Below are 26,386 nucleotides of genomic sequence, written 5' to 3' on the forward strand. Positions count from 1 at the left end.
GCCCATACAGGTGGCCTGCTGTTCTGGGTTTTGGTCGCTCAATGACCAAAATGCCCATAGATTGGCTGCGAAAAGAGGGTGCTGTGCATATAAAACAAAACAATTAATTCTTAGGTTTTGTTTGGTTCAGTGGAAGGAAGAGGAGGAGAGTGAAGGTGAGTGGAAGTAAGAGGAGGTTATGAGTATTATTTGGTTGAAGAGAAAAGGAAGGGGCAAAGGTTTCTTGTTTGGTTTAGAAAAGGAGGAGAGAAAAACTAATTATAAGTTAACAGATATGTCCTTATTTCTTTATTATTTTATTTTCATATTTATATCAGAATTATTATTTTTTAATTTATGAATATAAAAAAATAAGTTATCTTGCATGTAAAAAATATTTACATATTTATAACATATACACATATCATAAAAAATATTATATCATCATTATCAAATATACATACTCTAAAAAATATATACTTGTCATATTATATTAAGAAAAATAGTATAATTCTGATAAAAATATTATATCATTATTATTAAATATCATTTAAAAGGGTTTTTTATTGAAAATGATAAACTTGAAATTTAAAAAGAATAGCGGCTGAAAGGGTTTTAAAAAAAATTTTACTAAAAAGGATAAATTTAAAATATTTAAAAACTGACATGAATAATTTAGTTAGGTTGAGACATAATATTTCTTTAAAAAATCCTAAATTTAGAGGGGAGCAAAATGTTGGGAGGGGAGCATTAAAAGATAAAAAATAAAAAAAATTCTCCCTTTCCCTTCGTCTTTTCAAATCAAATACAATTTTTTATCCCCTCCCTCTCCCTTCCTTCCAAAACATAATAACCAAACAGTGTTAGAGTAAAATCCGTTAACCTTATGTTCGTATACAAAGGTTGAAAGAAAGGGTAAGGGGGAAAAAATTGAAAAGATTGAAGTATTTCCTTATTTGAATGAGGAACCAAAAAGGAAGTGAAGAAAAAAGAGAGGTAGGACCTACCACATTTTCTCTCAATTTTTCTCACCAAATTTGGAGAGATCTTAAAAGAAAAATTCTTATTCCACTATTAGTCTTTGCCATGCTTTCTTCTCACTTCAGTTAACCCCGTTAAACCGCTTTCACAAATACAAAAAATATTTTTTAAGTTATTTTTAAATAAATATGTATATGAAAAATATATTTTTAAACACATACCATTTGATTTTTTTGAATTATTATTTGATTTTTGAAATAAATATTTAAACATACAAAAATTATTTGATTTTAAAATATACAAATAAAAAATATTTTTTAAATTTTTTACTTAAAAATATTTAGATGATATTTATTTTTATACAACATTGTTATAAATGATTATATGAGAGATAATAAATCAGGATATAAGATTATTACTGTCATTATAACAATTTGCCAATTTTCTTTTCTCTATGATTTCTTCTCAACTCTTCTCTCCATTCAAACAGCACATAGGAACATTGTAACTTATATAGTAATAAGATTTTTTACGTGCATTTATCATTTGGCGCGTTCCTTTATTTTCTAAGGTAAGGGTTTCAGAGAAGGGGAGAGGAGAGGGTGTTTTAATATTAATTTGTTTGATAGGAAGGGGAGGATTTTAATATGAACAACTTTGCCTCTATTTTTTTATATAATAAAGTATTATTATTTGGCCAAAAAAATTATTATATTGTACATTTTAATATGCTTATTAGTTTTGTTAACTAGTCAAAATCTTAAAAACGAGTTAGCTCACTTATATATGATAAAATATTTTTATATACATTTTAAAAGATGATTATATTAATTTTAACATGATATCTCATTAATTTTAATATGATTTTAAAATATGTTACCTCTCTAAAATATGATAAAATTATAAAGTTAAAGAAAAAGTGACAAGATTCTAACCATATAGCAACATCCTCTATGCACTAGGAAATAAAAAATGTATCATATTATAATTATAAGAGATGATTTAGAACAAATTTTTTGTTTCCGGCAACAAATTCAAACACGTCAGAAAATTTATACACGTGAAAAGGGGAACAAACAGGGAAGTTTTAATCAGTATGGAAAAATGATACATTATTTCTCTTGCTTCCCCAAAAAAAGGCTAAATAAAAAAAACTTCTAAAATTTCAAAATCCCAAATTAAAAATAACTACAAAAATATATTGTCATTTGCTTTTCAAATATTATCAACTGTTATTAAAGTATAGTAAACAAAACTAATTTAAAATTTTAAAATTCCAAGATTTTTTTTTTCAGGATTATCCCAAAAAAAATCCCACTTTTAAAGGGAAAGGGAAAGAGAGAAAGAGGGGGGAAGAAACAAGATAAAAAAAATTGGAAACAAGATAAAAAAAAATTGTACATTGACAATCCATATAAGTAATTTAAAAGGCATTTTTACATAAGTCGAGATAAAACTTTTATTACACACTTATTTTCGATTTCATAAAATCACTCTCAGAAAGTTAATCCAAACTTTTGGATACAAACATCGCATAAAGGTAATCCAAACTTTTGGTTACAAACATCACATCAGCTATGGTTGGCTAGCATTAGTTACATTGTTTTTCATTATTCACTTCTTCATAGCAAGCATACTTTTAAAAGTGTATATTTTATTTGCTTATATTAATTTTCTAAAACATTTATCTTATTAATCATTGTAATTATTGCCTTGGTAGATCTCATGCTAATATTTTGTTGGGCTAATCCATTACTTATGTATCTCCCACAATCTTTGAATCAAGCACACAAGCAAATGAATCCCTTTGTGTAGATTGTTAGTTGTTCTGATGGTAATGCCACTTACAACACCTAGATGAGATTCCACTATCCTAAGTTCAAATTCAGCATTGACATATTTGCATGTGTATGTGCGTTTAAATTGTATTAAATAACAAAAATAAATCCCATTACATTTTGCAGTTCAGCACAATACAATAAAATGAAAATGCAATACAATATCAATTACAGATATGGAGTGGCCGTCGACATTTATACGCATACATGCACAAGCACAAATAACTTACATTTATACACACATTTTTTGGGATAAATGCTGCTAGTAAGGGTGATTTTGACTTTGTTGGCAGGAATGGTTCTCTAAAGAGTACAAGAAGAAGATATAAAGAAGAAAGTGGTGCACGATGTCTTCAAGGTATGGGCATCACTTCCTTTTAGGCTTAATTCGCCTCCACCTATTCCTATCTTATAGGATGCAAGTTGGAATGCTTGACGAATTTTCTTCAGGATACAATAAAGACCCTTGAATATGGATTGCACTTCCAAATTCAAGCAAAGACAACAATAGCTTTCACAAAGTGATAAGTTGACTCTATCTTTGCGTGCACTCAAAGACAAAGACAATGAGTTTTATCTTAGTGTTTGTGTTGTATGTTTTTAAATGAAGTGATGGTGAAGGGTTTATATAGAGCATGGAATGATGCCTTGAAGAGATATCTTTTAGAATAAAAACTTACTAAATAAAAAGTCACAACCATATGTTGGTTCATGAACCAACACAATTTAAATAAATACAATGAATTTAGTGTGTAGGTTCATTTAATGTTTTAACTTTCTACATGACCTTTTGTTAAATATAATGTATTTAGTATATAGGTTCATTTAATATTTTAACTTCCTACATAACTCTTCATATAAATATATTAATTTATATGAAAACACAACCCTTCAAATAAATTTATTAATTTATATGAAGACATAACCCCTCATATAAATTTATTAATCTAATAAATTTATACTCCTCCGGTCCTTATTATAAGACTCAATTTGACTTTTTATTTGGTCCTAATTATAAGACCCAATCCATTTTCTCTTTTATATTTATGCATTTTTTTCCAAGATAATCCTTCTAATAATGATAGTTTTAGCTCATATACTTAATTAGCAAGGATATTTTAGGAATAACAACACTTATTTATTATAAATAACTAACTTAACTTACTTCTTTAATCTCCTTAAATAAGTTAATTGGGTCTTATAATTAGGACCGGAGGAGTACAAGGACATGACTTTTCAAAAAAACACATCTCTTCATTTTAAAAATATTCCAACAGACTTTTCTTATTAGGGGTGTTTGGGTAGAAACAAAATTATAGTTTTAAAAATATTTTCACTGTACATGAAGTAAATACATGAAAGAATTTGTCTCGATTTATAAAAAAGTGCTTTTAAAAAACACTTTTGTGTTACCCAAGCACCTACAACATTCTTTCTATAGTGAAATAGTGTAAAACCTTGTTAAACGTGATATTTTTTTTTTATTTCATACAATTAAACCCGCACACGAACAACAATATACTAATGCCAGGCTTAAATGCGATGAGATTGCCTAAGTTGTTTTGGTGTTGTTTGAAATTGTATTAAATGTGTGTTTGGTTTCTCATTAGAGTTTGGAAAACACAATTTTTTTCAACATTGTTACCTTACCAACATAAATGAAAGGCTACTTTTACTAAATTAGAATTTTCCATACATACCCTTAGGTCCCATTTGGCAGTTTCTGTGGGAAATGTTAGTGGAAAAGGATTACCCAGCCGATGTTTGGTGCAGCCTGCTTTGCCATTGATGGAAAAGTAATAGGAAAATGGACGGCCATGTATTTTGGCGCCAATGACAAGAGTGGAGGAGGAAAACTTTGATTACCAAACATACCCCCGGATCCATAATATAAAATTGTTCTAAAGAATCTGACCTCGTTACAATTACATCCTCCATTGCCTCGTGGGGAAGGGTTTAGGCTAAGGGCTGATTTTCTTTAGGGATAATAAATAAGCATATGAAATGACTTAGTCTACCCCAAAGGAAGGTAATTGTATATTGAGGAATCCACTTGCACATTCTTGAACCTAATTGTGTCTTATGGAAAGTAATTACAAGCTTGTAGTTTAGTTTATATTTGCATACTATGGAAAATAATTGCATATTAAAAACGGTTACTAACACATTAGGGTAAATTTCATATTTTGAAAGGTCACTTGCACAATAAGAAAGGTAATTACATATTAGTTTTAGGGTGTTTCGTAACCTCTAAAAACATCTAAAAAAAAGTGCTTTTACACAATTTGAGACAAAATCTCTCTCACAAACTGTTATTGTAGTTCATAAAATCACTTTTAAAAAATTAATCCAAACATCCGTACATGTTAGAAAAGGTAATTGTGTGGTGGGGTGTAGGTTGCATAAATGGAATTACCTTGTAAAGTAGCTTATTTAATTATAAAGTCTATTAGAAAAATATAATGAAGGATTGGCAAGAGTTTAGCATTAAATTTTAAGAATTATATAATAAATTTTTATGAAAATGAATATAATTTATTAAATTATAGGGATTAATTTAAAATTCAGCAAAAATATTATGAATTAAATATATTTTTATACTTTTATTTTAAGAGTATTTTTCACATTTTTCTTTCATTTCTTTCCATTCCTTCATCATATAAAAGTTTAAATCAATATGTATTTAAAATTTAAAATTTTTATTTCATTTTTACATTAACAAAATTCATGTACTTGCATAACGTGTTTAAATTATTCAATAATTTGATGAATAAATTGTAGGAAGAGTGACCACTAAGTACATATGCCATAAAAAAAAGCTAACATTACATATAAAAAATAGGACTTTTTAAATATTTTTAATATTGAGTTATGAGAGAATGAATGCTGAATTGTAGAAATTCACGTGATCCCAATTTGATATTAATCTTCCTATAAAGTTTTGAATTCTCACTCTCTCTAAATTATGTTCAAACTATTTTTTTTACCTGAATTTTATGTCCAAAATATTAGAACCATATGAAATTTACTGTATCTCCCATACTTCACTTGTGATTAACCCCAAATCTGAAGGGCAAAATGGAGATTTCAAATGTTCAAAGGGTTCGGGATCAGAAGACCCAGATTAATCGTGGTACGATGATGAGTTACGAAGTTAAGATTTGTGTTTCTGGGTCCTTAATATTATAGTTAAGATGTTAAATAATACTCTTCCGGTCTTAATTATAAGACCCAATTGATTTATTTGAGGAGATTAAGGAAGTAAGTTAAGTTGGTTATTTATAATAAATAAGTGTTGTCATTCCTAAAATATCATTCCTAATTAAGTATATTGGCTAAAACTATCATTATTAAAAGGATTATCTTGGAAAAAAATGTATAAATATAAAAAACAAAATGGATTGGGTCTTATAATTAGGACCAAATAAAAAGTCAAATTGGGTCTCATAATAAGGACCGGAGGAGTACTAGTTTGTTTGGCTTAGAAAGGATGATAACGAAAGAAAGGTTTTTTTTAAAATGTAAATGTATATTTTAATATTTGGAGTTAAAAATATTTGTTCCTATCCAGAAGAAATAGTAACTTTTTGAAAGGGAAGGCATAAATTAAAGGGTTGTTTGATTTTGTCATCATTAAAAATTTGTTTAGGTTATATTGATTTGACAACCGGACGCCGTAAAGTTTTTTATTTAAAAAAAAAAAAGAATAAGAAGCCAGTGGTCGTGGTCGGTCAGGGATGAGTGGTTATCGGCTAGAGCATCTGGCAATGGGTGGTTGCAGAAGTGGCGACTAGGGGCCGCAGCTTCGTACTCATCTAGTACTGTTTACAAGACAGGAAAAAAAAGAAAAAAACTTTTTGCCCTATCTATAAGATACTAAGAGAATTTTTATATGAGTATATAATTTTACTTCTCATTTATTATTGTGTTGAATTTATTTATATAAAGTATAATATATATTAAATAGGGATAAAGTTAGAAAAATGTTTCCTGAAAAAAAGTTAGAAAGACATTAAATTTTAAACAAAAATTAATAAAATTTAAGATTTTTTTTATCTGTGTGAAACATACTAAAAGTAATTTATAAATAGGACTAAAGAAGTAGGGGCTAAATGTAACATGTTTTGAAAACAAAAAAAAAGGGGAAAATAGAGGTGATCGGTAGTTGACAGTACTTTAAATACGATTGTCTTCTATAAGAGGATAATTAGCCTAACAAAAGAAAAAAATTGAAAATCACAACATTATCCTTAACACAATTACTTTTTGCGCATTCACATGATATTAAAATACTTATCCGGTCTTTAATGTAAGATTTAATTAACTAATTTAAGTATATTAAGATTATTAGTTAAATTAGTAAATATAATTTTTTTTTCTAAAACACGCAATCATCTTCTTTGATTCTCTCTGCTATCTCCTACTTAATTATTATTGGGGGAATATCAATATGGTTAGTTTAAAAAATTAATAAACTTATGAAATAAATTCTATATACAAGACCGATGTCAATTTTTCGGCTAACGTTGTTGTTCCCTCCTTTCTCTGAGCTTTTATTTTCCTCTAATTCTATCCATATCTCTTTTTCTCTTGACATCTTATATGTCTTGCATCAATTAGCATCACTTAAAATTGAGTCTAATTGGGAAATTTGGGAATGAAATATAATTAAATAATTAGAAATTAACTAGAGTCAAATGTGCAGTTTTATAGAGCAGAGCAAATCAGGATCAAATGCAATGAACGAGGGTTTAGATAGTGATTTTTGGGTGCTAAAAATTAGACCATGAACACAAGATTGGCACTCGATATTGTGTCGGTGGTATTATATTTCAAGCTTGCTCGGATGATGATGAATCTTTATTAAACATGAATTTTGGATATTTGGATGAATTTTCAAAATATACTCCTCTCTTCCTATTTATAAAGCCAGAGAGAATTTTTTATATAAATATACAATTTTACTCTTTATTTAATATTGTGTTGACTTTGTTTTTATAAAATATAATATGTGTTAAATAAGAATAAATTTAAAAAGTTATTAAATTTTTAAATAAAAATTAATGGAATTTAAATTTTTTATTAATTTATATAAGATATGTCAAAAGTAATTTATAAATTGGATCCGACTAGTAGTTTGACGTGGAGTTGGGATACAAACTTAAAATGTGCTTGGATTAGAATATTATACTTGGATAGATTTATTGTGAATTGTTTGTTTATTGGTGGGCTTATAGCCTAACAAAAATGTCCAGCGCCTCAATTTGTCCTAACCCACTCTTGTATGATTTGGGTTGAGTTGATTCTTTTGATGAGACTCTTTTCCGCTATAATAGTGTGTTTTGAAGTGCAAATCCATAAGTATTTTTTTTTATTTAACTAAAATAGTCCTTCAATATTGTGTTTTGTCCTTTTTATCATGAGTAATAATTAACTAACTTTGAAATCATTCTACTTTATAAATGAACCATTTCCCGCACGTCTCACTTTGATGGGGCTTTCATATCAAAACTATGGAGAAAGAAAAAATGACAACGAGAAAATAAAAAATTACTCCAGCAAATTCAATAATTTGATATTTATAAACGTATCTAAAGAAAGAAATATTTAAATAATAAAATCTAGGAAAAAAGTCACCCTTCAAAAATTTAATTGGTAATAAAGATCTAATAAATTTTTATACACATAGGGCATTGGTAGTCTGCAAATTTTATAGACGCATGGTACTTTGATTTAGTTCCTTTTTACTAATTAAATAGTAAATATTTTAATATTTAATATTTTATTTTTAAAATTTCAATTTCAATTATTCTCTAAGAATTATCATTTTTTGCCAAGCGAGAATTATGACATTATAAGCATATAATATAAATATGTATTATTCAATAAAATCATGTCCTTTTTAGTTGCCAATAAAAAAAAATCATGTCCTTTTTAGTCATTTTACCCTTGACTTATTATTCTACTAGTCACCTAAACAAGTTTCAACTTGTTAAATTAACTTTTTTTTAACTTTCGCCTCCGGTGTCCAGCGCCTTTTTGGGTAACTGACTAATCCGGAGCGCCTCAGTGAAGGGACTTCCCAGGATTCGAGCCCTAAACCTAGTGGGTACGCGGCGCCTTGCCCTCCCCTTATCGAACCAGTCGGACCAGTCCTCCGGGCTGTTAAATTAACTTTTCTTTTAATAAATATCAATTCAAATATAAATTGTATTACACTGATTGGTTATTACCCTAACTCACATTTGCAAAAATCAAATAAAATAAAAGGAAAATTACAATGAGATCCTAAGAAAGGAAAAAAATTTCAAAACTGGTCTCAGAGATTGTAATTCTTCACTCTAGAACTCGTCATTACAGGCTGCTTAGATTGTTATTGAGACTTTTTAATAATTATTTTTCTTCTTTAGGACTTGATTATAATTATCCCTAAAATAAAAGCTACCTTTTTTGGGATTGATATAATTTTTGGTCCTTTAAATTTGCTCTTTATTTTGGTTTTGGTCCCTCAAGCTTTAGGTTCTAGTCCTTTAATTTCTTTTTTCATTTAAAATATTAGTCTTTATAATCTAATAAAAATGTAAACTATTTTATACTTTGAGGAACCTAGAATTATGATTTGAAATATGAGGGACAAAAACTAAAATAAAAGCAAACTTGAGTGACAAAAAATTATATTAACTTTTTTGGTTGTCGAAAAATAAAAGTTACTTTTATCGCTATTAATCCAAACATAACCTTAGGTTTTAGCGCATTAATGGAGTTTTTGCTTTCAACTATTTTTAGAAGCTCATTTATGAAAAGGGCATGGTTAATGGGAGAATTTCAATAAACCCTATCAGCAGCCAATGAATATCAATCAACCTCCAAAAAATTTTGACATTTCACCATGTCCCCTATCAAAATTTTACGTGTGGGAAGACAAAAACACCCTTATTTTATTTGAGCTGCAAATTGTTGAATTTGTGTTGCAAATCGTCACATTCTTGTTCTAAATACCCAGATTTAAGTTGTAAATCCTTATAAATTTTATAGGTGAATGAACAACTCAAGTTTGACATTTAAAATAAAAATTCGGCTATTTGTGAAAAAAATTGGATGATTTGTAACACAAATTTTTTTTATTACAACTCAAATAAAGGGTATTTTTGTCTTTTCATAAAAAAAATTTTGGTCAAAGAGGTGCAATGAAATTTCATAATTTTTAGGAATTAATTGATATTAATTGGCTATTGAGGGGATTTACTGAAAGTTTCGCATGTTATTTCCTAAGCTACAAGCTCAAAATCAATTGTACCACAAATGCTTCCAAACTTAAAGCGCTATAAAAAAATCCCCATGGAAAAAATTATTGGCTCAGAATAACTTCTTCAAAGAAGCGTAAATCAAAAGTTTGAAAATTTTCCTTCTGGAGGCCTATGAATAAATAAAAATTATTGTACCATTCCTGAAAAATTCATTTGTTTGTACTTTTTTTTTTTAATAAACGAGCCTAAAGAAAATAATATAAGAGTAGGGATAAATATATCCAGCCAACGATGGGACATAAGGGATTTGTTTTTGGTTTGTGACCAAGGGAAAATGGTCATTTGACCATTATTTTTATTTTTATTTTAATAAAAATAAACGCCAGACATTATATCAAACTAAATAAATTTCTAGTCACCATTATTTTATTTCAATAAATATTTCAATAAATTTATAGCCTTTAGTATATGTCAACTCTATTTATACAATTATAAGTTCTAAATAAAATTAATAGTCCAAGGGTTACAGCGACATAAATAGTACCAATGAGTTACAAAATTGTATGATAGGAGTATGATCTTTTGACAAGCATCTTTTTTTCCTGAAAAATAAATAATTCTATGATAAGAATATTTATATTATATTTTTGTGCGTGAGTAATTCACACTACAATAAAATCTACATATATATATATTGATAAATTGAATATATATATATTGTAACTAATGCTTACTTATTTTTGTATTTTTAGCAAACAAGAGATTTAGGTAAAACATCCTACGTGAAGGTTCCCATTTCCTTATATATGTAATATATTTTATTTTAATTTTTTTCCAAAAATATATTTTATTTAATTTATATATTAAGGAGGTGTTTGGAATATCTTAAAAACACTTTTCAGAAAGCACTTTTTCGCAAATCGAGATAATCTCATCTATATATTTACTTTGTATACTATAAAAGTATTTTTAAAATTATAATTTTGTTTCTATATAAACACCCCTTGATTCACGTTAATGGATGGATATGAAAATTAACAATTGACAAGTATTTAGATGATAAAAAAAAATGACGCATATATTTGAGCTGAAGTCCAAGCCCATTCAAACTTAAAGCCCATCTAATTTTTTATTTGAGCTAAAGTTGAAGCCCATGAATGAAAGCATCAGCTTAGCAATATGTTAAATTGGATTATCAGAGTATTATTTGTTTTTATGGATCTTTGATTTAAGCTTTTCTTTTGGAGAAGTAAAGAATATTATTAGGGTCAAATGTTTCTCTAGGTTTGTTTCAGGCAGCACTATTATGGCTAATGAATTTTGAAATTTTAGAGGAAAACAACTACAACTATTTGACAATTAGTTTTATCAATAGAAACAAATTAAGAAGGATACTTTTTTATTTTGTTCTAAGGAATGTAATTATAGGGTAGTATCTATCTCTTCTTTTTTAAATTTCACTCAAGATAACTGTTGCTTTTTCTTTTTTTTGATAATATAACTGTTGCTTTTTCTGTTTTGGAACCTTGTGACACTTTTTCATTTTAATGATATTTTATTTTTTATAAAAAAATTATTATTAGTTCGTTTATTTGAAGATTTTATAAAGTTTGATTTTTGTTTCTTAATTTAATTTGGTTCATTAACTCAAACATAATTTGAAATATGAATAACATAAATCGTCTTTGTTTAGAATTTTAACTTTACCTTCGTTAGTAGAGAAATAATATTCGAATGAATTGGAGTAAAACAGTAAAAGTGAAACTTGAATATTTTGAATAGGATAATGTTTACATCAACTTTATCACATTCGTCATATCAAGTTTTTCAATTATACGTGTACTTGTATACTTTTTTGAAATATCATTTAATTCTAAGCTCAAATATTAATCCTAAATATAAGGTTTATTTATCATAATACTGCCTCAATTATAATCAAGTAAAAGAGGGGAGGAGAATATTGAGGAAGATGATTATGATATTTTAAAAAAACCATGTCATATTTCTTATAATTAATTAACTTACCTAACTTTTCTAATATAATCAAATTAGTAAAATAGCCTTATATTAAAGACTGGATAAGTAGTAAGATATGCAAACCTGTAGGGGCCAATTTGTTTTTGTTCTTTGTTTTATTGTTTTGAAAACAATTTTATAAAATTGTTTCCTAGAACAAGCTTTGGAAACAAAAAAAAAATTGTGTGGATAATAATTAAAAAAAATCATATATGGAAAAAAAATAGAAAATCACAATTGGTAGGTGATAGTTGTCATTAGTAATAATAAGTGATGAATAATAAGTAAGAAGAGAAGAAGATTTTCTAAAATTTTTTAAAACAAAAAACAAAAAACACCAAAACAAAAACAAAAGAACATGTAAAAGTTGTTTTGATTTTATAGTTTTTAAAAACATGTCACTGTTTTATATATATTTTTTAAAAAAATCAACTAAAAAAAATTATCAAATAAGTTTTTTTTTGTTTTTCTGTTTTTTAAAAGCAAAAAAAAATGTTTTCAAAAAAATAAACCAAATAAGTCCTAAAATTTCCAATCCTATTTTTGTAATTTTACCCAAAGTGAAGGGATGTGCAGCTAAGGAGCTGTGGATCCGCCCTGCATAATAATAACGGGAAGAGGCTCAATACTGCTTTCTAAGCACCGTCCGATTGCTTCAACAACAGTGCCACCTGTTGTTATTGGTGGATGAGGTCTCAAATTTAAATTTAATATTGGTATACTTGTGTAGATCCGTGGGTTTAAATTGTATAAGATTAAAAGTTTTGAGTGAAAAAAAAGTCACCTTCTGAGACCACTCATTGAATTTAATAACTGTTTAATTGTTCTGAAATTAGCTATTAAAGAAGATACACTTAACTTACAATAATTTATTAAGTAATAGTATAGGGTTAAGCCTTGAAAAATATTGGTAGCCAAATAAATACTCTTACATAGAATACACCTTAAGCACTAAAAATTAAACTAGTCATTAAATCGACTGAGATATTAGTTTAAAAGTTGAGTGGTCTAACTATAGTTGAATTAGAAGGCTAAACTATATATTTAGTCCTTTAACCTTAAAAAGTATATTTTTAGTCTTTTAACTCTAAAATTATTAGTCTCAAATGATAATTTTTTTTAACAATCATGATTATTTTGAAAATTAAATTTAATATGTTAGTATTTAGTAATGTTTTATCAACATTGAAGAGCTCAATATCATCATTTTTTGTTAGCAATTGTAGGATTAGATGACTAAACGTTTATTTTTTAAAGTTAAGATATTAAAATGAAACTTTGCTTAAGATAAAAGACTAAAAACATACTTTAGCCTGAATTAGAATTAACCTACTCATTACTAAAATATAGTTTAATTAAAATATATAAAAATATTTCTATATAACCTGAAAAAGAATAATACTTAAATGAAAAGATATTAATTCGCAAGTAAATATAGTATTCATGAGTAAATTACACACAAAACAACATTTCGTTGACATGATCGGCCAATCCTAATTTTAATACTCCTCCGGTCCTTATTATAAGACCCAATTTGACTTTTTATTTGGTCCTAATTATAAGACCCAATCCATTTTGTCTCTTATATTTATGTATTTTTTTCTAAAATAATCCTTCTAATAATGATAGTTTTAGCCAATATACTTAATTAGCAAGGATATTTTAGGAATGACAACACTTATTTATTATAAATAACCAACTTAACTTACTTCCTTAATCTCCTCAAATAAGTCAATTGGGTCTTATAATTAGGACCGGAGGAGTACCATGTTTTATTTGACCAGCAATTTTAATACCTTGTTTACAACTAGACAAAGATTTATTGATAATAAAAAAACCAAGTCCTTTTATGTAAACTATATTTAATCATCACTTTAGATAACTTTTGAACTTTTAAGTAAGTGTTTGGAATTGTTTATTTTAAGTGATTCTGTATTGTACAATGTAAATATAAGAAAAGAATTTATCTTGTAAAGTATAATTTTTTTTTGGGATTAACTATGGGAATTTTCTTAAAACTTTTGTCCTAATCATACTTATAAAGAATTTTCAACATGTTTCATTAGGTTTTAAATTTCATTAATTCTATCTTAAATTTTACTCCCTCCGTTCCTTATTATAAAAGACAAATAATCAAATTACGTTGATAAAAAAACAATTAAAATTAGTTGAGCACAATTAATATGTAAAAAGTATAATGTTTTTCCCAACAATGCCCCATTAATAAGGAGAGAGAGTATGAGAGAGAACAATTAAATTATTAAAAAAAGTAAAGTGGGAGGGAGAGAGAGTATGAGCTGGAGACAAAATAAATAAGGGTAATATAGAAAATTAATACAAAAAAATAGAGACAACTTTTAAGTATCTTTTATATATAAAAACATGTTATAAACATTAAATATCTCTTATAATAAGGAACGGAGGGAGTAATAATTTTTAAACTTTACTTCTATTTAAAAAGCAGAATCCAAAGTCAAAGTAGTTAAAAAAATTAAAAATAAACTGTGCATTCGTCTAACCTATGGATAAAATCAAAATATATCTTCTCTCTTAGACTTTGGATAAGAAGATAAGAATACAGCTGACAGCTTTTAAACGCTACACTCCCCTGAATGAATCATTTTCCACTTAAAAAAAATTCTCTTATGCTTTAAAAAAAAAAAAAAAGAATATTCTCTCACTCGTTACTTCAGTTCTCTGGCATTTCACTTTCCAAGCAAACTTCTTGTCCACCCACGTGTCACTACATTACTGAGATCTCCATCCACGTGTCACTCACTCAACATCTGTATCCCCCACGACACGTCACCACTGGGGACCTCACTAATCCTAGAAATTCTTTCTCACTGCCCTCACATGGGTTGGCACCAGATTCGGGCTATCTGGGCCTCGTATCCGCAGAGGAAATCGCAAGATGGTCCCTCTGGCCACGTGGACGAATGAGCAATCAGTTTTAGATGGGGCGTTTTAGGCCACAAGTCTTGCCTCAATCCTCAGCCACAAGCGCCAGACTTTTTTATTTTAATTGGCCTCTGTCGTCTCTCTCCAGCTTTACTCATTCCAGTATTTCAAGCAACTTGCTGCCTCTCCTTCAGAGATTTTGGTTTTGAAATATTTGTAATTGCAAATTTGCAACTTGCAAGCCAAAACCGGAGCCGCCTTTGTTTCTTCTTCTACCTGTTGCGACACCGTAAGGTACTAAATAAACATCGTCTTCGACCTTCTTCTCCTTCTGGGTAGATTTGCTTTCGTCAATTACAATCTGGGGTTTCTCTCTTTCTGCAGATAGAGTCTGATTAAGGTTTGTTCCTGTCCTTCTTTCTCTGTCTTGATGTATGATTTTAACGTGTGAGAAGGATTATCTGGAAATTCTTTACCGTTTAAGAAGCTGTGTTGGAAATGATTTGTGGGATTTAATGCTATTTCTCGAGTATTCTGAGGTCTCCTGGTCTATCAATTTTGTTTTTGAGTATTAGTAGTGAAATTCTAGGCTCCGGGAGATGAACACGACTGAGCCTGATTTATGGTATTTAACTTGAAAATTGGGCCGACGAATTTGACTTTAACTAGTTTGCGCTACTGGGTTCTCTAACAAATCACGTCCAATGAAGTTTCTGCAAAACGAATTATGTATGGAGTTTCTTGGTGCTTGTTCTTCTAGGATGAAGGAAAAGAGAAAGAGGGTTTCCAACACCCGGTGGAGTCACTGTGCATGTTTTGATATACATGCCATGATGAAGTAACAAGGGATCCTACAATTCTCTTTAGGATAAATCAAATGACTTCTATGTCATTGAGTCGACAAAATCTGCATGTTCTTCGTCTCTTTTTTTTCCTTCAAAAAAAAAAAAAATCTTGGAGGTCATTTTATATCCCAACTAATCCTCGTCTTCACGTTTCTGTGCAGGTTATATACCATGGACTGGTACTGTGGGAGTGGAATCAATGATCTTCTTGTTCCCAAACACGAAGCCGTATGGGATAGGCTTCCTTCACCGGACACCTGGCCAAGTTGGGGAATAAATGCACCCGAAGTTTTTAATTCGCCTAAAAAGTTTTCAGCCATGGATACGGGTTCAAGAGAGGTAGAGTTCAATTTCAATGATGAAAGTTTCAATAATGAAATTGAGCTTGAGTCTTCACTTCTTGAAAAAGATCAGTCTAGCAGTTCAAGTGTATGTGGAGGATTGCCTGAGCAATCGTTTCAACAGACAGCCCTTTCATGTGATCAGCTTCAAGACGTTTCAAGATTCGAACACATGGATGACATTTTCTTGTACAACTATAACCTCTGGGATTAAGATACTTGGTTTATGCCTGTAGGATTATAATATAGCTTCTGAAATGCTTTAAATTGGCATGAGTGTGCTCTGAATCGTAGGAAGTCCAGTGCAATTGAATTGCTCTGTGGTAATTTTACATTGCAAATTTCTGCATATTTATTTTTTGGAGCCAGTGCAGACTAAGACAGTCATACTTACAATTCTTAGAACTGTGTAAGCATGAACTTGTAATAGCATGGTGAGGGCTCCTACTTTCTTTAATAAATCTATCACAAAATGATCTTAATTTTTTTATCTTGCATCACATACTTTTTTCTGACAGAGCCATTCAATTTCCACTGGCTTGCCATAGGAGTATTGGTAATCTTGTTCAAATGACTCTCCTCTGGCTCTAAAGCCTTCACTTGTTTTCACATTATGCAGGGATTCCATGCTTGAAGCCCTACCCAATGCTGAAAATCTAAAGAAATCCTCCTGCCTCTCTTCTAATCTCCAATTTAGTAATGCAACTGGTGAGCATTCTTTCTTAGACACCCCTGCAATGTACAAATATTTCAAACAGTATCTGTGATATAGGAGCACGAAATATCTCAACATGCATGCTTTCTTTCCCTCAGGTGTATTGCAGCAAGGCCTTGAAGTTTCAGATTTTATTCCAAGCACCTCAATATATGACAATTACGAGGATGTAAAGGTGAGAATTGCTTTTTGTCCAGTAGGTGATAGGTGCTTTGTGAATAACTTTGGCTACATTTACAGCAGTGGTCTGTATATGTAGTTGCTTCCTTCCATTTTTATTCCATATATAAACCATTATAGCTACCAAACTACCATATAATTTCTTATTCAATCTGAAAACATGACTTATTCAAGTGGCCTGCACGATACTTGTGGTGCATTAGGTTATTTGCAGGTCACTAACTGAAGCATGTTTTTTCGGTGATTAATTTATGCTAAACTTTACTGTGTTTTAGTTTTGGTGAAACTACTTCATTGTATGCATGTTTTGTTTGGTGATTACTTTATTCTAAACTTTACTGTATTTTTGTTTTGGTGAAACTACTTTACTGTATTATTTGGTGATTACTTTATTCTCTAGTATTCAGCCAGACCTGCATGCCTGAGCCTCAAGGGTCAAAGTTTCTTCCTCTCAGATGTGTGATACAGTCTTCAGAATTTCATGCTTGCAGAAACCATGATCTTCACTGAGTTCTGCTGATTAATTTTCATAGCAAAGAATGAGAATTAATAAGCTTGTTCCTTTTATTGGCAATCTTTTCATTCTAGATTTTTTTCGTTAGGAGTTTTCATCTTAGAATTTCTCTTCTTTTCAAAAACTCTTACTGTGGTGATGGGACGGTTCACCTGTATTTGTCTTTCCATACTTCTGTTTTATTTAGAGTTCTGCATATCTGAGCTGAGCATTCTTTGGTTTCTGAGTATAGACTGAAGTGTCAATATCTGCTATCTTTTTCAACTCTATTGTTCTTGTAATTTCTATGAAGCGTGTGAGCAGATTTAGAAGCTAGTGAAAGTCCTTAAATGCCTTGCTGATGTTAGGTACTCCTATTTGAGTAGCAGCCTATCTCGAACCATTCAAACCATAGAGTGAAACTAGTAGTATGCCTGTATATAAATATTTACAGGAGAAACAAAGTTAAACACGACACAATCTTGTTTTAGAGATATTCATAAAACCTCTCCCCCACATAATAGCCAAAACCTAAGTTGAAATCTTTAACAGTATTCGAGCCTTTATGTCTTGTAATTAGAATTTATGTTGTAGCACAAGGTATGATGATTTCCTACTTTGTCCTTAAAAGATATGAATAAAACCAGTGTGATGCCTTGAAATTGAAATATGAAATCTGATGGAACTAACTTCTAATTTAAATGTAATATGCACCGTTTGGGTGGTCCTTTCAAAGTTCACAATGTAACATAATCATTTAATTTCTCTTTAAGGTGCCACCAGTCAAAGTCTTGGGCCCTTTTGAGCAGAGCAGTACAGATGATGGTATAAACCAGCAGTCATCCGTTGAGGAATCTATATTACAGGATCTTGAGGTGGCAATTGCACAGGTACAGTGATTGAGAGCTGAAATACATAACAACTGATTGATTTCATAAATTATGTTTGTGAATTTATTTTCTTTTCAACATGTCCAGTTCACTGACAAGACCCGGATCTGCTTCCGTGATGCTCTATACCGACTTGCTGGAAACACAAAACAACAGCATGCGGTGCAAGACCAGAATGTAGAACTTAACATAGAAAGGACGACGCCACAGAGTGATCACAGGGAGATAAGAAGGTATATAATTTGCATCTGGTGCATACTTTCTACTTTTCTTTTATGACCTTTGAACTAATCATGTTATTGATGAAACTGTAACAAATATCATTGATAATCACATAAACAAATGCTGTAGCTTCGTGTTACATGTTAGTGTTAGTTAGGAGTGGGTTAGGAGAGTTAGGCAGTAGGCACTAACTAGTATAACTAGGAAAATATGGTTATGTATTAGTGCTCTTGCCAGCCGTACAGTTTGTATCTTAATTGGTGCGTGTTACAAGAATTTGAATGGAGAACAGTAACTTCATCCAGACTTATGGAAGACAGCATCAGTTTGAAACTGACACTTTTTCTTTGTTTGTTTGTTTTTTTTTTTTTTGGGTTTTGGCCTGGAAAACATACTGGGGTTTTATTCCTATTGTATAGCTTCTGTTGAGTAAATGACATGTGGAATTTAAATTCCCATGTCAAATCACTGAACCAGCAATGCTAGATTCAATACTGGATGACATTACTCTTTATAGAGTTACTGCTATGTGCTTGTCTTTTCTATAAGACCATCATCAAACCCTTCTGATCAGAACATTGACTTCCTGTATAGGTATGAGGAACAGAAGCCAAGGGAATCAGAGACCAACTCTATTGACAGAGCAATTGCAAATCTCATGTTCAACAAAATGGACATCAATGTCCAAGAGCTTCCTCTTACAACATCAGTACACTCCCAGCAAGAAATCAGTGGAACCAAACCTCTACAAGGAAAACCCTCAAAAGCCTTGAATGAGGCACACAACTTTCATCATAATCATCATCATCATCCCTGCGCATTAAACTTACAAAGCAATGCTGCGGAGGTTCCAACTTTTAGTCAAACCAACATGCAAACAGCTGCAGATTCACATGTTATGTACGAAGACCCTACGGAGAAATCTTTCATGCTAGAGTTCGGTTAAGTGATGTGTGATACTAGGGTTCCCGGTTGCTTGCTAGACCTGTTATAAGCAGAACCAGTTTCATGTTTGATTAATGCTGTTTCTGTAATCTGCATGAGTATACCATTTGAATCTGCATTATCTGTGCTGGTGTCAGTTCACCTGCTGTCGTATATGCTAAAACTCCAGCTTGCTGCAGTTGAAGTTGAAGATTTTTGCCTACTCGGTTAGGAATAATTAAACAGTACTAGCTATTCCCTGCATCCTCCGGTGCTGCAAATGGTCGTTTCTCTCTGAATGTTCTTCAGATCAATGCCTTTCGATTGCGGGTTTTGCCTTGTGGTTAGAGCAACAGTGGAACTTGAAGTGGTAGCCTTGGCCTCTTTTTCAATTTTCGTAGCCTTGGCCTTGCTTTGACTGATTTTAGAGGAGTTGAGATCCTCTAAATTCCTTCAGATATTTTCTTGTTTAATTTCAGAGAAAGGTATACTGTGACCTTATCGAACGTGGGTTCCATGTTATTTGTGTAAAGCTCTTTCAGTAATGTAGAGGACTTGGTCTTTGTTTAGAAGTAGTAACTAAAAGTTCACACCAATTGTAGTTGGGTTGAGTGGAAGAGAATTCCTCTTGATCAAGGTATGGTTTAGCCTGTGGATTGAAAAAAAAAAAATCATGTTTGAAGAGCTGTTATCAAGTATCTATTAACAATTAAGCTTGACATTGAAGGATTTGGTTTTGTAGTATTTCATTGTAGATAGAGGTACATGCGAATCTTTTCTATCCATAGATGGACATTCCAGCATCAGAAGCTAGGAGTAAAATGTAATTTTCGCTTGTATTTACGTACACAGCAATATTCACCTCGTCTCTTTTTTATAAAAGCTCTCATTTGAGAAGCGTATTGTCATTCTCACAAGAGTTTGGATTTTTAGAAAGAATTATGAAATGTTTTCACATGTAGTCCCATTGTCAGTGAAGCAAACTTTTTCACGAAAAAAAAAAAGAAAAAGAAAAAGAAAAAGAGAGGCATTCATTTAAGGGAAAAATTTGTAGAGAATAAAAAATTTTAGCACGCCAACTGCTTTTTAGCTTCCTTGGATGGTCAAACGGACTCTTGCTAAGGGGGAGAGTCACCTAGCTCGAAATTTAGGCATTCTCCATTAGCTCTTGGGTTTGATTTGAAAAAAAAAAGAAGCAGCAATGAGTTAGACCAATTGCTTGCTTGCTTGCCTGCCTTCCCCTAAAATAACTACTTTTGCCTACTTTTGCCTTGTGTTCTTAATATAAAAGTTAAATAACTAATTTGAGGAGATTCAAAAAATTGGTTAAATTAGTTATTTGTAGCAAATATATATTGACCTCCTTAAATTACTTTTATCTAATTACGTATATTGAAATTACATTTGTGTAGAAACACCTTACAATCATTAGGGTTTTTCTTTTTGAAAAAAATTATAAATTTGGGAGAAAAAAATAGATTGACATATTATATCGAAAACTATCAACTAACTTTTATATTTAAGGCTGGAAGTAGTATAAGATAAAATTATGTTCACATGATGCATCCCTGGTACAGCGTAAAGCTACTTCCCTCATCCAAATGGGCATCAATTTAAGTCACCATCGTCATTTAGTGTTTGGGATGAAGATTGGGACTCCAAAAGCGCTCATCACGCAATTAAAGACAAACTCATATACTTACCGCATATTTTATAAATGATGATTGGAAAGATACTCTAAATAAATTATTTCATTCTAAAGTATTACTGTCTATCTTTAAATATTCTTTTGATTCTTATTATAAGCTTCAAATAATTTATTTACGTACAACAAAAAATTAATTAAAATTAGTTTAAAGCAATAAATGAGTAAGAAGTATCACTTTAGTCTAAAATGTAAGTCACTCGTAGGAAAAAGTTTTGGTTCCAAATATTTAATACTCCTCCGATCCTAAATGTAAGACCCTTATACTAGTGTGTATAAGGGTCTTACATTTAGGATCGGAGGAGTACTTGTTTTTCAATTTTGCCCATATTTCATTCTTATTGAAAAAAGAGGAAAAAAAAAGGTGAGATATGAGAATGACTTGTAAGTGTAGAGAGAGATTGAGCCAATATGACGAGAGAGTATGACAATATGACAGGATAAATAATTAAAGATAAAATTGAGCCAAAACCACACTAAATGTTGAGAGAAAATCAAATTATACATTGCATAAAATAGACTACACTCTACCAACAAACGTTTGGTTGACAATGATCTTGTATTCAAACTTTGGAGATGCAGTTGCGTCAAAACTATTGGTTGGTCCGAAGCGTTTTATATATATGTATATATAGACCACACTGCCATCCAAATATAAAGCTTATAAATGATTAACAAGGATATTTTAGGAAAGATAATATTTATTTATTATAAATAACTAAGATAGCACTTATTTATTATAAATAATTAAGTTAATTTATTTTATTAATCTTCTCAAATTAGTCAACTAGCTCACCGAAAATAGTATATATATATATATATATATATATATATATATATAGAAACCACACTACCAAACATAAAGGTTATAACCGAAGTGAGTAAATTGCGAGAACTTCATGGAAATGTCTTTGTTCTCGTCCTCACGGGTTCTCGTATAGCACATAGGTTTTTTTTTTTTAAATTATTTTTTTAAAAGTTTTGTCTCTTCTGAATTTGGTTTTGTCGTGACCTCAGTGACTTTGACTAATTTAATGCAAGTTGTGCGCATGCATAATACAAGAAAAAGAACCAACTTTTTCGCGAAACGTTGAATCATATATCTTAATGTTAAACAATGAATATATATGGTTCAAAAAAATAATTATTTTGCTGGCAAAAAACGTAATTATTTTAATTAAGGAATAAAAAATGATAGTCTGGCCAACTGAAATTTAACATCTGTTTGATTGTGAAGGAGTAAATACAGAAAGACCCAGATGAATCATCAAATTAATTTGAAAATAAGGAATAATAAAAAATTATCTTCTTAAATTTCGAGTCGCTTCTAACTAATTCTTCATCGGATAATGCAATAGAATATCACCATGGAATATCATTAGAGTGAGTAAGAAGATAATTGATATACATAAATATAGATACATATACGCATGCCTATGTACATACACACGCAAATATGAAACACACACACACACACGCTCACACGCCATATAATGAAATATTACAAATCAGATTAGTTATTGAACTAATTGATATTGGGGTCCTCATTCAGTACTCATCATAGTAATTAGTATGTAATATGCTTCCATTGAGATTGTATGGAATGTGCTTCCATTGAGATTGTGGCTTAATTTTGGCAATAAAAAAAAAAAACAGAGAGAGAGATTGTGGCTCATGGGTTAATATATAGCCTAACCATAATTGAATTGAAATCAACCAATTATACTCCTTCCAGTCCTTCTTATAAATTTCAAATAACTAATTCACGAATGATGAACAAGTAGTTAAAATTAATTAAAAACAATAAATATGTTAAAATGTATTTTATTTTTAAATATACCTTTATAATAAATGAGAAAAATAATGAAAGAGAATGTGGTAGGAAATGTGATGAGAGAGAAATAATTAGGAGCAATATTGAAAATAATATATTAAATATTAAGACAAACTCAAATTGAAGCTTATAAAATAGATAATGCCCCTTTCTAAATTTGAAGCTTATATATAGGATTGGAGGGAATATATGATTAAAATAAAATAATATAATTAAAATATACAATAATTTTCATATGTAACTTTGAAAAAGCTAGAAAATTTGTGTATCAAAACTGCATATAATCGAGGGAAAATAACAAAAAAAAAAAGCTGAAAATTTTTAAATGCTAAATAAAGAATGCCAACAAAATTTTTTTATCATTTGCAAATTTAGTATTGTCAACATCAAATAAAATGTTGTTACCAAATCAGATCTGGGATTTAGTAATTTTTAATTTTTTTTTGTCATTCTCCCTATAATCTAATACAATAGTGTTACTAGCACAAATCTAACTATTTTTTTGTTTCATGTCCAACGATAAAAAATAAAAATAAAATTCAACTAGATTGACGCATCTAACACTCTTCATTGGATTGATAACGAGACTAATTTATCGGTGTAATAGCATGAGCTTTTCATACAATGGAGACTTTTGTTTTCTGATGAACTTCGCAGCAATTTGCCAGTTTATTCAAAGACTTAAAAGACGATCCAGCCTCAGATACCGCCATTTCTGCACTATGCTTGAGCTCTTCAACCCTGGCTCTCATACACCGTCCTTCTTCTTCCACCATTAATCTTCTTATTAGCTTCTGAATTTCTAGCCTATCAATAACCACTGATGATTCCTTCTCCATCTTCTTCACCCTTAAAGCCACCCCTAGCTCTTCCGTCAACATAGTTGCATTCATCATCTGCTCGGCGTACAGCGGCCACGCTATCATCGGAACTCCACCGGCGACGATCCCCTCCACCGTAGAGTTCCACCCACAGTGTGTCATGAATCCACCGACGGAACGGTGAGCCAAGATCTCTGCTTGTGGAGCCCACTTGGGGACCACAAGTCCCACCTTGTCCGTCCTACTAGTGAACCCCTCCGGCAAGAAATCGTCAACGCCGGCGTTTTCCACGTTGAAAAATGCGCCGTTTGTTGCGTTTTCCTTCGCCGAACGCACCACCCAAACGAATCTCTGTTCACTTATTTCCAAACCCCATGCCACCTCCGCCATTTGTGCCGGCGACAACGTCCCTCCGCTTCCGAACGAGACATATAGCACTGACTCTGGAGGTTGCCGATCAAGCCAATTCAAAACTTCATTGTTTCTGGTCCCTCCCGGTTTGATGGTTCTCACTATGGGTCCAACTGGATAAATCGTCCCCTGAATCATCCCTCCTAAACCGTTCTCACTGTCTCTCAAAGCTTGAAGCGTAACTGGCTCAAGATCTTCCCACGTATTCACCAGAATCCCATCGGCTCGGCTAATGTCAACCCCCATTTGAACAAACTGCTCGAACACCGGTTGTCCCCGGAGCAATAACGGTTCAAGTGTGTCCTCAAATCGAAGGGGTTTACAACCCGGAATACAGAGCGGTTCACGGTGTTTCAGATGCCGATCTAGAGCTTCCTCATCGATGACCGGAGTATACACAGTAACTGCAAGAAGCCATGCCGTGGAAGTGACAAACACGAAGGTTAGCATCCCTAGGTCACGTGCTATGGCCAAAGCATTTGTACTGAACATATCGACGATTAGGGCGGTTGGCCGGCGTTCCATTGAGAGGATCGCAGAACGGAGAAGCGGCAGCGACTTCTCCATTGCTAGACTGATGCGTGGTCCGATTGGGGAGTCAGGTCCGAGTTGGTCGGAGATATTTACGGGAGGGAGGATAACGATGTTAATAAGGGAAGGTTGAAGAAAGTTTGAAGTTTGCTGGATAATTTGTGAATGTGTGGTTGAGAAATCGGTGGAGACGACGAAGATAGTGACGTCAGAGAAATGGTGAGAGCGAAGGCGTTTTCCGAGTTCGATGATCGGAATGAGATGGCCCATGCCGGGGCTACAGAGCAACACCGCAGTAGGACTGTTTGCGCCGGCGATCACCATGTTTACAGAGAAGGAAGCGATCGAGAAATGAGGTTTTGACTTTTGTGATGAGACGAGGGTGATGATATAGCGATCCAATGGGACTTGAATTTTCCGTACTTTTATAAAGGATTTTGTCGAACAGCTATTGCTCGTTAAAACACAAAATTAAAGTAGTTCGTTTATACATTTCCTTATATTTATTATATTAAGTATTCCAAATTTTGGCAAAAAAAAAGTATTCCAATTACACATAATAATATGTTATATTTTTGAAATTTTATATTTTTGAAATGTTAGTATTAAGTAGCATTTAATTATAAATTCACATAAAAAAATACATAATCAGAAAACTTGACATAATATATATCAGAAATTTAACCTAAATCTTTTCCTGTACAAAATTATAAATTTAATTAGAACTTTAAATATCCATGATCTAAATCTAATTTAATTTAAGCATGCATATCTCATTCATATATATATATATATATATGCGTGTGTATATATACACACACGATGATTTGATTGTATGAAAGTAATTAAATATATATGTTATTTTTTATATTAATAATATAATTTTGCTTCTATCAAGTTGTAATTATTTATTAACCGGCAGCGGGCGAAGTAACATGGGTTATGTAATAAACTTGAGGTCATCCATTTAATTAATTAATTAAGGACTGGCAGTGCTAGCTGTAGAGAGAGAGAGAGAGGGAGAAAGGTAGAGAGTAAGACAGAAAAATCCTACTCCCCCCCCCCATCCTCGAGTTAGGAAATTTATCCTTAAATATAAAATTTCAATCTCTTTAATTTTTAATATTTATTATTTTTTTACCAAACTTGATTTACATAATCTTATAGAGTGATATATATAATCTAATATTATATAATAGTATTTTATGAAGATCAAGTTAAATTTATTGCAATTAGATAATTTATTTAGTTTTCTTAATCTAGTCAAATTAAATTAAGTATTCTTATATTAAGGATGGGATAAATATTCCATTCAACTCATCAGCATTCTCATTATTACCTAATTACACTGTAACCATATATAATTCCTCTTGTTTATGAGCTTAACGATCCTTTGAATAACTCTAACCAACTCTCTTTCCCTTTTATTGCAATTAGTATCTTGGAAGGCTACGACTCTAGCTACAAATAAGAAACTGAGAAATGATGTTTTCAAAAATAAAAAAAGAATTA

The 26,386-nt window shown here is 30.8% G+C and overlaps 2 protein-coding genes across 3 annotated transcripts; one reads left to right on the forward strand and one right to left on the reverse strand.

The window, feature by feature from the left end:
* Nucleotides 1-15,968: 15,968 nt before the first annotated feature.
* LOC114754418 (protein LNK3-like) lies at nt 15,969-19,612 on the forward strand. Of its 2 annotated transcripts, none has more exons than XM_028943185.1 (6): nt 15,969-16,337; nt 16,768-16,856; nt 16,962-17,038; nt 18,310-18,426; nt 18,514-18,659; nt 19,243-19,612. In XM_028943185.1, the coding sequence occupies exons 1-6, from the start codon at nt 15,979-15,981 to the stop codon at nt 19,592-19,594; spliced, it is 1,140 nt and encodes a 379-aa protein (XP_028799018.1). In that variant the 5' UTR covers nt 15,969-15,978; the 3' UTR covers nt 19,595-19,612. The 2 variants fall into 2 exon arrangements, with proteins under 2 accessions (XP_028799018.1, XP_028799019.1); XM_028943186.1 differs by having other exon boundaries at nt 15,983-16,146.
* A 4,116-nt stretch (nt 19,613-23,728) lies between these two features.
* LOC114754399 (anthocyanidin 3-O-glucosyltransferase 5-like) lies at nt 23,729-25,198 on the reverse strand. Its single transcript, XM_028943167.1, has one exon. It carries the CDS (start codon nt 25,196-25,198, stop codon nt 23,729-23,731), a length of 1,470 nt encoding a protein of 489 aa, XP_028799000.1.
* Between the last annotated feature and the right edge of the window lie 1,188 nt (nt 25,199-26,386).

The sequence above is a fragment of the Neltuma alba genome, unplaced genomic scaffold (genome assembly GCF_004799145.2).
Source record: "Neltuma alba isolate B1F8T4 unplaced genomic scaffold, ASM479914v2 tig00010134_pilon, whole genome shotgun sequence".
Taxonomy (NCBI): Eukaryota; Viridiplantae; Streptophyta; class Magnoliopsida; order Fabales; family Fabaceae; genus Neltuma; species Neltuma alba.